Source organism: Melanerpes formicivorus, unplaced genomic scaffold (assembly GCF_026170545.1).
Source record: "Melanerpes formicivorus ecotype bairdi unplaced genomic scaffold, bMelFor1.0.p_v2 SCAF_399, whole genome shotgun sequence".
In the NCBI taxonomy this organism is placed as follows: Eukaryota; Metazoa; Chordata; class Aves; order Piciformes; family Picidae; genus Melanerpes; species Melanerpes formicivorus.
The window spans coordinates 41,859-54,030 of record NW_027142751.1 but is presented as its reverse complement, the minus strand read 5'-3'; the positions used below and the strand labels follow the sequence as shown (position 1 = coordinate 54,030).

Sequence of the window (12,172 nt, the reverse complement as noted above, 5' to 3'; positions counted from 1 at the left end):
CCCTGGCCTCCTCAGGTTGCTGATTCCATCTCTCTCTCAGCCCTCCCTGGGCTGCTCTTCCTTTGGCCGCTGCCCTGGCGGCTTCAGCTCCCTCCTGCACCCCCCCCAGAGCCTGGCAGGTGGCTTCTGCAGCTGCTCTGGGAAGCTGCTGAGACCCCCCCCCAGCAGCCTGGGTTGGGCTTTCCCCCTTCCTCCCTCCTGCCTCCCTCCCTCCCTGCCCCCCCTTGGCTCCGCAGCTGCAGCGAGGAGCTGGGAAGTGGCACAATCACCCCGGCAGGAATGAGGGCAGGAGAGGAGGGAGGACTTCAGCTGGGACCTGGGATTAGCTGGGATTAGGTGGCCAGAGGAGAAAGTTTGGGGTTGGTTTGGTTGGCAGAGCCAAGGGCTGGTCCCTGCTGGCTCAGCTCGGGGAGCTTACAGCAAGCTGCTGCTGCTGAGGAACACAAACAAGGCCAAGGTGCCCTGGGAAGGAAAAGTAGAGCAAGGAGCAGCAAACTTTCTCCTCCTCCTCCTCTTCTTCCTCCTCATCCTGAGCTCCTGGGGTTGCTTCTTGCCGTGGTGGTAGGGAAGGGCAAGTGGTGGGAGCTGTGCCAAGCCCTGCTGCAGGCTGCAGCCTCCTGCAGCTCTCCAGAGGCAGCTCTCCAGGGGCAGCTCTCCAGAGGCAGCTCTGCAGGGGCAGCTCTCCAGAGGCAGCTCTGCAGGGGCAGCTCTCTAGAGGCAGCTCTGCAGGGGCAGCTCTCCAGAGGCAGCTCTCCAGGGGCAGCTCTCTAGAGGCAGCTCTCCAGAGGCAGCTCTCCAGGGACAGCTCTCCAGGGGCAGCTCTGCAGGGGCAGCTCTCTAGAGGCAGCTCTCCAGGGGCAGCTCTCCAGAGGCAGCTCTCCAGGGGCAGCTCTCCAGAGGCAGCTCTGCAGGGGCAGCTCTGCAGGGGCAGCTCTCCAGAGGCAGCTCTCCAGGGGCAGCTCTCTAGAGGCAGCTCTCCAGAGGCAGCTCTCCAGAGGCAGCTCTCTAGAGGCAGCTCTCCAGAGGCAGCTCTGCAGGGGCAGCTCTCCAGAGGCAGCTCTCCAGGGGCAGCTCTCCAGGGGCAGCTCTCTAGAGGCAGCTCTCCAGGGGCAGCTCTCCAGAGGCAGCTCTGCAGGGGCAGCTCTCTAGAGGCAGCTCTCCAGGGGCAGCTCTCCAGAGGCAGCTCTCCAGAGGCAGCTCTGCAGGGGCAGCTCTCCAGAGGCAGCTCTCCAGAGGCAGCTCTGCAGGGGCAGCTCTCTAGAGGCAGCTCTCCAGAGGCAGCTCTCCAGAGGCAGCTCTCTAGAGGCAGCTCTCCAGGGGCAGCTCTCCAGAGGCAGCTCTCCAGGGGCAGCTCTGCAGGGGCAGCTCTCTAGAGGCAGCTCTCCAGAGGCAGCTCTCCAGGGGCAGCTCTCCAGAGGCAGCTCTCTAGAGGCAGCTCTCCAGGGGCAGCTCTCCAGAGGCAGCTCTCCAGGGACAGCTCTCCAGGGGCAGCTCTCCAGGGGCAGCTCTCCAGAGGCAGCTCTCTAGAGGCAGCTCTCCAGGGGCAGCTCTCCAGAGGCAGCTCTCCAGGGACAGCTCTCCAGGGGCAGCTCTGCAGGGGCAGCTCTCTAGAGGCAGCTCTCCAGAGGCAGCTCTCCAGGGGCAGCTCTCCAGAGGCAGCTCTCTAGAGGCAGCTCTCCAGAGGCAGCTCTCCAGGGGCAGCTCTCCAGGGACAGCTCTCCAGGGGCAGCTCTCCAGAGGCAGCTCTCCAGAGGCAGCTCTCCAGGGGCATCTCTCTAGAGGCAGCTCTGCAGAGGCAGCTCTCCAGAGGCAGCTCTCTAGAGGCAGCTCTCCAGAGGCAGCTCTCCAGAGGCAGCTCTCCAGGGGCAGCTCTCTAGAGGCAGCTCTCTAGAGGCAGCTCTCCAGAGGCAGCTCTCCAGGGGCAGCTCTCCAGAGGCAGCTCTGCAGGGGCAGCTCTCCAGAGGCAGCTCTCCAGAGGCAGCTCTCTAGAGGCAGCTCTCCAGAGGCAGCTCTCCAGGGGCAGCTCTCTAGAGGCAGCTCTCTAGAGGCAGCTCTCCAGGGGCAGCTCTCCAGAGGCAGCTCTCCAGGGGCAGCTCTGCAGGGGCAGCTCTCCAGGGGCAGCTCTGCAGGGGCAGCTCTCCAGAGGCAGCTCTCCAGGGGCAGCTCTGCAGGGGCAGCTCTCGAGGTTTTTGCTCTTATCTCCTCCACCATCTCCTGGGCTCTCTTTAAAGGGATTTGCTGTGCTGGCCCCAGGCTGATGCGGCTTCCACCTCCTTCTGCCCTGCAGCAAGCAGGCTTTGACTTCCCCTGCTAAGCTGAGCCAGCTGGGATCAGTCTGAGGCTTCCCTTGGCTGCGGAGATGCCTCCAGGTCTCCAGCTGGAGAAGAGGGCTGAGGAGGAGCAGCTGAGGGAGCTCTGGGGAGGTTGAGGCTGGAGGAGAGGAGGCTGAGGGGAGACCTCCTGGCTCCCTGCAAGTGCCTGAGAGGAGCCTGGAGCCAGGGGGGATTGGGCTCCTGGGACAAGGGCTATGGGCCAGGACCAGAGGAGCTGGCCTCAGGCTGCCCCAGGGCAGGCTCAGCTTGGCCCTGAGGAGAACGTTCTGCCCTGGAAGGGTTCTGCAAGCCTGGCCCAGGCTGCCCAGGGAGGTGCTGGTGGAGTCCCCAGGCCCACAGCGGTTCCCAAGCCCTGCAGCTGTGGTGCTGAGGGCCAGGGCTCAGCCCCAGCCTGGGTAGGGTTAGGGAAAAGTTGGATTCCACCTTCAAGGCCTTTCCCAACCCATTCCCTGCTTCCCTGACCCCTGCCCTTTCTTTCTCCTCTGCTTCCAACCCCAGGCCCTCTCCCCAAACCCTGAAGCACCTCACAGCTCCTCTCCAACTGCAGCAGCCTTGGGGCTGTGGATTCTGTGTCCCTGGCCTTGAGCAGCAGCTGCTCCTGCAGCTGCCCTCCAGCCCTGGGGGGCTGCTGGGCTGGGCTGGGTGGTCACAGTGCCCTGGCCCCCCTGAGGCTGGCAGGAGGGAGGCTGCCGTGCAAGTGCTGCAGGGTTTGATGCTTAATAACAGCAGCTGCCTGCTCCCTGCTTAGCCTTCCCTTGCTGCCCTGCAAGGCCTTGGGGTGGATGCAGGACGCTCTGGGGATGCTCTGCAATGGGCACAGCAGCAGCAGGGAGGTGCCTGAGTCAGCAGCACTCGGAGCTGGGGAGCTGTGGGTGCCCTGATGGAGCAGAGGGCTTGGGACCTCGGGAGGGGGAGCTCCAGAGGTCCCTTCCCACACTCAAGAGCTTGCAGGGCAGAGAGAAGAAGAGCACAGCCCAGCTCCAAACCTTGGAGATCAAAGCTGAGGTGCTGGCTTGGGATTCCTTGCACAGATCCTCCTGATCCTGCTCTTCGAGGCCCCACAGAGCTCCCAGCTGCCACCTGGCACCTGCCTGGCACCACCTGGCGAAGGCTGCAGCCTCAGCATTCTTTTTATGGATCTGTTTATATACAGAGAAGCATTTCCCAAGCCTCTTTCCCTCCAGGACAGGCCAGGAGGCTAAATCCAGCCAGGAGAGCAACAGGAGGAGGGAAGGGAGGGATCCATCCAGAGGGAGCTGAGCAGGCTGCAGAGGTGGCCCCAAGCCAGGCTCAGGAAGCTCAGCAGGGCCAAGGGCAAGGTTCCTGCAGCTGGGGCAGGGCAGTGGCAGCACAGAGCCAGGCTGGGGGAGGAGGGGGCTGGGGGCAGCCTGCAGGGGAAGGCCTTGGGGGTGGCAGTGGGTGACAGAGTCCCCAGGAGCCAACAGTGGTCACTGGCAGCCCAGAAGCCAACCCTGAGCTGGGCTGCAGCAGCAGGAGGCAGAGCAGCAGCACAGGGAGGGGACTCTGCCCTCTGCTCTGCTCTGCCCTCCCCTGCAGCACTGCCCCCAGCCCTGGGACCCCCAGCACAGGGAGGACCTGGAGCTGCTGGAGAGGCTCCAGAGGAGGCCACCAAGAGGAGCAGAGGCTGCAGAGCCTCCCCTGTGGGGCAGGCTGGGAGGGTTGGGGCTGGAAGAGAAGGCTGCAGGGAGAGCTCAGACCAGCTGCCAGCAGCTGAAGAGGCTCCAGGAGAGCTGGGGAGGGACTTGGGATGAGGGCTGGGAGGGGCAGGGTGAGGGGAGATGGATTGGAGCTGGGAGAGGAGAGATTGAGAGTGGAGAGGAGGAAGTGAGGCTGGGGAGAGCCTGGAGCTGGCTGCCCAGGGAGGCTGTGGCTGCCTCCTCCCTAGGGGTGCTCAGGGCCAGGCTTGTCCCTGAGCATGGCAGGGGATGGTTGGAGCTGGCTGAGCTCTGAGCTCCCTTCCATCCCAGACCCAGGGGCAGAGGCTGCAGAGCCTCCCCTGTGGGGCCAGGCCTCCTCTGGAGGAGCAGCCAAAGGCTCCTTTGCCCCTCAGGGACATTGCTGCTGCGGTGCAGAAGAGGTCAGGCTGGGGGCAGAGCTGCTGCCCCTCCACTGCAGCCCCCTGGGGGGTTTGCATTCATCCCTTGGAGGAGTGGAATCAATCTCTGGCTCCAACCCACACAGCTGGGGGCCCCTGGCACCTCCTCTCCCCTTGCTGCAGCCGGTGCCAGCTGGGGGAGGGGATGCAGGAGCTCCCTCAGCTTCCCCTGGGGGCGAGAAATGAAGACCAGGACTTGAGCCGGGCAGGGCAAATCTTTCTTTACTCTTTGTCTCTCCAGCCACAGCCATCAGCAAAGCCTTGAGGAAGGACCCAGGGAGGAGCAGAGGGAGTCAGGAGCCCTAGAGGAGAGCCTGGGACAAGCAGAGCTCTGTGGGGAAGCAGGGGGGAAAAGACCTTCCTCTGGAGCTGGTGTCCAACCAGTCAGAGAGGAAAAGGGTCAGCAGAGCTCCTTGGGAGTTCCTTTGCAATCCTATTCCTTGACCACCTCCCTGGGGGTGCTCAGGGCCAGGCTGGATGAGGCCCTGAGCAGCCTGGGCTGGGGGAGGTGTCCCTGGGCAGGGCAGGGGCTTGGAGCTGGCTGAGCTCTGAGCTCCCTTCCAACCCAACCCACTCCATGGACCCCTGGATCTGCCCCTCTGGAGCTGGGCCCAATCCTCTTGACCATTTCCATGCAGCAGCTCAGCAGAGAGAGCCTGGACCTGGGGAGCACCTCCTGTGGTGGTGCAATGCTGAGGAGCCAGAGCACAGCCTGGGGAGGGCACCCTGCTGGGGAGATCACCCTGCTGGGGAGGGCACCCTGCTTGGGAGGGCACCCTGCTGGGGAGGGCACCCCGGTGGGGAGGGCATCCTCCTGGGGAGGGCACCCTGGTGGGGAGGGCACCCTGCTGGGGAGGGCACCCTCCTGGGGAGGGCATCCTGCTGGGGAGGGCACCCTCCTGGGGAGGGCATCCTCCTGGGGAGGGCATCCTCCTGGGGAGGGCACTCTCCTGGGGAGGGCACCCTGCTGGGGAGGGCATCCTGCTGGGGAGGGCACCCTGCTTGGGAAGGCATCCTCCTGGGGAGGGCATCCTGCTGGGGAGGGCACCCTGCTGGGGAGGGCACCCTGCTGGGGAGATCACCCTGCTGGGGAGGGCATCCTGTTGGGGAGGGCATCCTGCTGGGGAGGGCACCCTGCTGGGGAGGGCACCCTGCTGGGGTGGTCTGAGGGCTGAGCAGCACTGAACTGGTGCTTGAAAGACCAAAAGCTGCATCCCAAAGCCTTGAGCTCTGCTGAGGACCGAGCCCAGGTCCTGCTGGAGCAGGGGAGAGGGCTGAGGTGGTTGTTGTGGTGGAGCAAGGGCTGGAGAAGGTCCAGGGCTGGAAAGCTTTGTGGTCACTCAGCTGAGCAGCAGAGTGCAGGAGGGAGCAGAAGCCAGGGAGCCAAAACCCAGGAGGGAGAGGAAGCAGCGAGGCTGAAGGTGCAAGCTCCCAGGGGCTGCCTGGGCTTGGTGCTCCCCAGAGCTCCCTCCCCAGCCTCTGCTGCCCCTGGGCTGAGCTTGGGCTGAGCATCAGGAGGCTTCTGCAGGCCAGAGGAGAGAGCAGCTGCAAGAGGTCCCTGCAGTGGTCAGCAGGGACTCACGGCCACACTTCAGCCTCCTCCTCTCCTCCAGGGGAGCTGAGGCCACCCCGGGCCGGCTGGGTGGTCGCTGGCAAACGGCTTGGAGCTTGCCTGGGAGCTGTCCTGTGGAGCCAGCGCTCCCCTGGGTGGGTGTGCAGGCAGCTCGGGCAGGCAGGAGCTGAGGGGGGAGCCAGGGGAGCAGAGAGGGGAGGCAGGGCAGCAGAGGCCAGCAGGGGGGAGGCATCGGGAGGCAACCTCCACGCTCAGCGAATGACAACCCCGCAGCGGCTGGCAGCTCCCTGGGGAGCCCAGGCAGAGCCTGCCGGGGGGGGACAGCGGCTCGGGGAGGAGCGGGAGGCGAGCGGCAGGAGGCTGGCAGGGGGCATCGCCGGGCGCCTCCCGGGGACATGGCCCAGCAGGAGCCAAGGGAGAGGAGGAGGAGGAGGAGGAGGGAGGGGAAGCAGCCGGGGCAGGAGGGCTGCCGGCTCCTCTCTCCCCCGGGGTCGGGCTACACCTTCTCGGCCATGCCCCGGGGCAGGCTCTGGGGCGAGTGGAGCTCCACCGACTGGCGCCGCCTGGCCTCCCGCTCTGCCCAGTCCTCCTCGGGCTCCAAGCCCTTGAGGATGGCCAACCGCTCCGAGAGGCTCTTGGCGTGGGGGCAGAGGATGTAGTTGTAGAGGATGGAGGCTGCGGCCGCCCCGACCAAGGGACCCACCCAGAAGACCTGGAGGGGAGGGAGGAGAGGTTTGGGTGAGCCGGGAGCAGGCAGAGCGAGGAGGGGAGCCAGGAGCTGGGCAGGGGACCTGTGGCGCTGCCTGGCCTGGCCCCGCTGGGGGCAGTCTCAGGGACTCCTGGAGTCTCCAGTCCAACACCAACCCAACCCAACCCCCCCATGGCCACCAAACCCTGGCCACCAGGTTCTGGAGCACCTCCAGGGATGGAGACTCCACCACCACCTCCCTGGGCAGCCTGTGCCAGGCTCTCCCCAGCCTCACTTCCTCCTCTCCACTCTCAATCTCTCCTCTCCCAGCTCCAATCCATCTCCCCTCACCCTGCCCCTCCCAGCCCTCAACCCAAATCCCTCCCCAGCTCTCCTGGAGCCTCTTCAGCTGCTGGCAGCTGCTCTGAGCTCTCCCTGCAGCCTTCTCTTCCCCAGGCTCCACAGCCCCAACCCTCCCAGCCTGGCCCCACAGGGGAGGCTCTGCAGCCTCTGCCTCTCTTTTGCTCTGTCCTGGTCAACAAGTGGCACTCCCTGGCCCTGCCACCCCGTGCCACCCAGCTTGAGCCAATTAAGCCAATTAAGCAGCCAGCAGCTCCACCTCCTGCTCCTCATCCCTGCAGCCCTCCCCCAGCTGGGAGCTGGCCCTGCAACATCCTGGCTGCCTCCTGGGGCTTCCAGGAATCCTGGGGCTGGGGGGCAAGGAAAGCAAGGGGGGGAGGGGGTGGGGGAGAGCTCACCCAGTGGTCACTGAAGTCTCCCACGACGACAGCAGGGGCAAAGGACCTGGCTGGGTTCATGGAGCAGCCTGTGTACCGGATCTGTGGGCAGGCAGCAGCAGCCAGGGCTTAGCTGTGAGCCCTTGGGAAGCATCCCTGGCCCTGAGTCACCTCCAGCCTTGCTCCTGCCTCCACCCCCAGCTGCCCTTGCTCCAGGAGAAGGCCAAGCTGGAAGGCTCCAAGGGCTGAGGCAAGCAGGGCTGAGCTGGCAGCATCTGGCAGGGGGCTGAGCCAGGGGGCTTGGCTGTCCTGAGCTTGCTGCAGCTCAGCTGCAGGCTGGGGAGGTGCCCTGCAGCAGGGCCAGGGCTGCAGGGGCAGCTCCCAGCAGGTTGCTGCTGCTGCCAGAGCTGGGCTTGGGTGGGAGAAGCCCTCTGAGGTCATCCAGACCAACCTCAACCCAACCCCTCCATGGCCACCAAACCCTGGCCACAAGAGCCATGGCCACAGGGGTCTGGAGCCCCTCCAGGCCTGGGGACTTCACCAGCACCTCCCTGGGCAGCCTGGGCCAGGCCCTGACCACTCTGCAGGGCAGAAATTATTCCTCAGGGCCAAGCTGAGCCTGCCCTGGGGCAGCCTGAGGCCATCTCCTGCTGTGCCATCCCTTGGGACAGCAGAGTTCAGCACCCCCCTGGCTGCAGGCTCCTCTCAGGCACTTGCAGGGAGCCAGGAGGTCTCCCCTCAGCCTCCTCTCCTCCAGCCTCAACCCCCCCAGCCCCCTCAGCTGCTCCTCTCCCCCAGCCCTCTCCCCCAGACCCTTCCCCAGCTCCCTTGCCCTTCACTGGCGCTGTTGCAGCCCTCCTGGCCCTGAGGAGCCCAAGGCTCCCTCAGCTGCTGCTGTTTGGGGCTGGGGGCTGCAGCTTAGCCTCCCTCTTGGAGACCTTTTCCAACCCCCCCCAAACGTTTCCCTGATCCTCTGCTGGGCTTCTCCTCCTCTGTCCCCCAGGGGCAGCAGGAGGGAGAGGGCAAAGCCTGCAGCCCAGCAGGGTCTGAGCCTCACCAGGAAGTCAGCTTGAGCAGGGCTGGCCTGGAGCCCCTTCCACTCACCCCCAGGAGGTGTCCTACAGCCACAGAGAAGCCAATGGAGAGGGCAGGGGAGCCCAGGCTGTCCTCCCGGCGCTCATCCGTGGAGGCAAAGACGCAGAGGACCAGCTGGAAGGTGAGGAAGAGCTCCACAGCCACTGCCTGCCCTGGGCTGGTCTCATTGGAGAGCTGCAAGGGGAGCAAGAAGGGTCTGAGGGGTCAGGAGGGGATGGGGCAGGGATGGGAAGGAGGAGGAGGAGGAGACCCAAGGCAAGGGGAGCAAGAAGGTGTCTGAGTCCCCCAGGAGGTGCCAGGAGGCTTCAGGCTGCAAGCACTGAGCCTGCTGAGTCCCCCAGGAGGTGCCAGGAGCCTCTCATTGAATAACCAGAGGGCAGCTCCTGGGGACACAGACTCCTCCTGGTAGGAGAAGACCTTTAGGCTTCTCCAGCCCAACCCTTCCCTGACTGCCCAGCCTGGGGCTGCCCTCAGCACTGGAGCACTCTGCAGCACTGGAGCCCCTCCAGGCCTGGGGACTCCACCAGCACCTCCCTGGGGCAGCCTGAAGCCATCTCCTCTGGTCCTGCCACCTGGTTGCAACTCCCTTGGAGCTTCCAGGGGCTCCTTCCAGGACCTTCAGCCTTGGGTTGGTTTTGCTTCTGGACATTTGGGCTCTGAAGAGCAACAAATCTCTGTCCTCTTCCCATTGACCATTGGGGAAGGGTCTGGGGGAGAGGGCTGGGGAGGAGCAGCTGAGGGAGCTGGGGGGGTTGAGGCTGGAGGAGAGGAGGCTGAGGGGAGACCTCCTGGCTCCCTGCAAGTGCCTGAGGGGAGCCTGCGGCCAGGGGGCGTTGGGCTGTGCGGCCAAGGGCCAGGACCAGAGGAGATGGCCTCAGGCTGCCCCAGGGCAGGCTCAGCTTGGCCCTGAGGAGAAAGTTCTGCCCTGGAAGGGTTCTGCAAGCCTGGCCCAGGCTGCCCAGGGAGGTGCTGGTGGAGTCCCCAGGCCCACAGGGGTTCCCAAGCCCTGCAGCTGTGGTGCTGAGGGCTCAGCCCCAGCCTCAGAGTCAGAGAAGAGTTGGACTCCAGCTCCAAGCTCTCTTCCAGCCCAACTCATTCCCTGGCTCCCTGACCCCTGCCCTTTCTTTCCCTCTGCTTCCAGCAGCAGGACCTCTCCCCACACTGAGCCCAGACCCTTCTCTCCCCAGGGCTGCTCTGCAGGAGGCTGCTGCCCCTCTGGCTGAGCTCCTGAGCTCTGCTCTCCACCAACCTCCTTCCTGCAGGCAGCTCCCAGGGGAAGAAGCCAAAGAGTTCTTCACCCAAACCTTCCCTGCCTTGAGGTGGTTTCAGCTGGGAGCCACCAGGAGAGGACTTCTCCAAACCTCTCTTCCACCTCCTGCTGGTTGGCTCCACCAAACCCCAGCCCTTCTGGAGCTGAAGAGCCCTGGCTGCCCTCATCCAGGTTCCCCTTTCCTCTGCAGCTCCCTGGGAGCCAGGCTGGCTCCTGCCAGTGCCTCCCAGCTGCCAGCAAGGAGGTTTCCATCTGCTCCTTCCCAGCCCCCTGCCTGCCTCTTCCCTTGCTGGGGTGTGGGAGATGCTGCTCCCAGAGTGAGGGACTCCTGGCAGGCGTTGGAAGGGACCTCCAAGATCAGCCAAGGAACCTTTGGATGAGACCAGGCTGCCCCAGGCCTCATCCAGCCTGGCCCTGGACAGCTCCAGGGAGGCAGCATCCTGGAGGGGCCCTGAGCTCCTGCCTCCATCCCTGCCCCTGGAGGGATCCTGAGCTCCTGCCTCCATCCCTGCCCCTGGAGGGATCCTGAGCTCCTGCCTCCATCCCTGCCCCTGGAGGGATCCTGAGCTCCTGCCTCCATCCCTGCCCCTGGAGGGATCCTGAGCTCCTGCCTCCATCCCTGCCCCTGGAGGGATCCTGAGCTCCTGCCTCCCTCCCTGCTCCTGCAGGGATGCTTAGACCCTACCTCACTCCCTCCCTGCTCCTGCAGCAGCCTCCTGCTTCCATCCTGCAGCTGCCAGCAGCTCCCTCCCCCTCCTCTGACCCACGAAGCCTCTTTGCTGTCCCCGGGGTCCCTTCCCGACCCCTGCCCGCCCCGGGGGGGGGGGGGGGGGGGTCGGGGTCCCAGCTCCTACCTTGTTGATGGCCAGCCCCTGGCGGCAGTCCGGGGGGGTGAGCTCCTGGAGGATGGCAGCCCCCACCACCCCCCCCAGCAGCTGAGCCACCATGTAGAAGAGAGCCCTGAGGAAGGAGAGCTGCGAGCCCAGCAGGAAGGCCAAGGTGACTGCAGGGTTGAGGTGGGCGCCGCTGACGTGCCCCAGGGCTTGCACCAGGCTGCCGATGGCCAAGCCGAAGGCCAGAGCCACCTGCAGGGTGCTGGGGGGCGCTGCCGAGGGCCAGCTGAGGGCAGAGCCCAGCCCCAGCAGGATGAAGACCAAAGTGGCCAAGAACTCTGCCAGGACGGCTCGGGAGAAGGCGACGGAGCGCAGCTCCCACATGCTGCAGCTGCCAGGCTGCGAGGGCTGAGCCCCCCAGGAGCTGCCAGGCTGCGAGGGCTGAGCCTGCTGAACCCCTCAGGAGCTGCCAGGAGGCTTCAGGCTGCGAGGACTGAGTCTGCTGAGCACCCAGGAGCTGCCAGGATGCAAGTGCTGAGTCCCTCAGGAGCTGCCAGGCTGCGAGGGCTGAGCCTGCTGAGCACCCAGGAGCTGCCAGGCTGCGAGGGCTGAGTCTGCTGAACCCCTCAGGAGCTGCCAGGAGGCTTCAGGCTGCGAGGGCTGAGCCTGCTGAGCCCCTCAGGAGCTGCCAGGCTGCGAGGGCTGAGCCTGCTGAGCACCCAGGAGCTGCCAGGATGCAAGTGCTGAGCCCCCCAGGAGCTGCCAGGAGTCTTCAAGCTGCGAGGACTGAGTCTGCTGAGCACCCAGGAGCTGCCAGGATGCAAGTGCTGAGTCCCTCAGGAGCTGCCAGGAGGCTTCAGGCTGCAAGGGCTGAGCCTGCTGAGTCCCTCAGGAGCTGCCAGGCTGCAAGGGCTGAGCCTGCTGAGTCCATCAGGAGCTGCCAGGAGGCTTCAAGCTGCAAGGACTGAGCCTGCTGAGTCCCCCAGGAGGTGTCAGGAGGCTTCAGGCTGCAAGGAGTCCCTCAGGAGGTGCCAGCAGCCAGGCTGCGGCCAGAGGAGATGAGGAGAGGGCAGGAGCTATATATAGGGAGGGGGGAGGTGAGGGAGCAGCTGCTGGAGGAGATGGATCCCAGGAAATCCTTCTGCTGGGTTCCAGCTGAGGGAACACCAGAGTCTGCCCCCTCCACTGGAGCTGGGCCAGGCAGGGGTCACCACCCCGGGGAGGTCACAGGGAGCCTCCAGCAGTGCTGCTGCCTTCCTCCTCAGCCTGCCTGCCCCAGGGCTGCTCTCCAGCTCCCAGCACCTGCAGCAGGGAGAGGGAAGCAGAGGAGGCTCTGTGGAGCTGGAGCTGGAGCTGGGCTGGGCTGAAGAGCAGGGAAGGGATGTGGGGAAGCAGGCAGGGAAGAGGAGGTGGAAGAGGCCTGGAGAGGCACAGAGCCACAGCATCAGGGAGTGGTTTGGGCTGGAGAAGCAATCTGAGAGCCCAACAGGGAGAGACCAACCTCAACCCAACCCCTCCATGGCCTCC

General features: G+C 65.4%; 1 protein-coding gene across 1 annotated transcript; it reads right to left on the bottom strand.

Annotated features, from left to right (window-relative positions):
• Window positions 1-4,653: 4,653 nt before the first annotated feature.
• On the bottom strand, window positions 4,654-11,661 carry LOC137459700 (aquaporin-2-like). Its single transcript, XM_068170476.1, has 4 exons — window positions 10,667-11,661; window positions 8,552-8,716; window positions 7,469-7,549; window positions 4,654-6,734 (listed from the first exon to the last, which is right to left on the bottom strand). The coding sequence occupies exons 1-4, from the start codon at window positions 11,027-11,029 to the stop codon at window positions 6,519-6,521; spliced, it is 825 nt and encodes a 274-aa protein (XP_068026577.1). The 5' UTR covers window positions 11,030-11,661; the 3' UTR covers window positions 4,654-6,518.
• Between the last annotated feature and the right edge of the window lie 511 nt (window positions 11,662-12,172).

Bases quoted from the DNA above. Each gene is read 5' to 3' on its own strand.
- LOC137459700 (XM_068170476.1), bottom strand. From the start codon at position 11,029: ATGTGGGAGCTGCGCTCCGTCGCCTTCTCCCGAGCCGTCCTGGCAGAG. The intron at 8,717-10,666 runs GTAGGAGCTGGG...CTCCCCTTGCAG, and splicing joins AGGGGCTGGCCATCAACAAG to CTCTCCAATGAGACCAGCCC. The intron at 7,550-8,551 runs GTGAGTGGAAGG...GCCTGCCCACAG, and splicing joins CTGTAGGACACCTCCTGGGG to ATCCGGTACACAGGCTGCTC.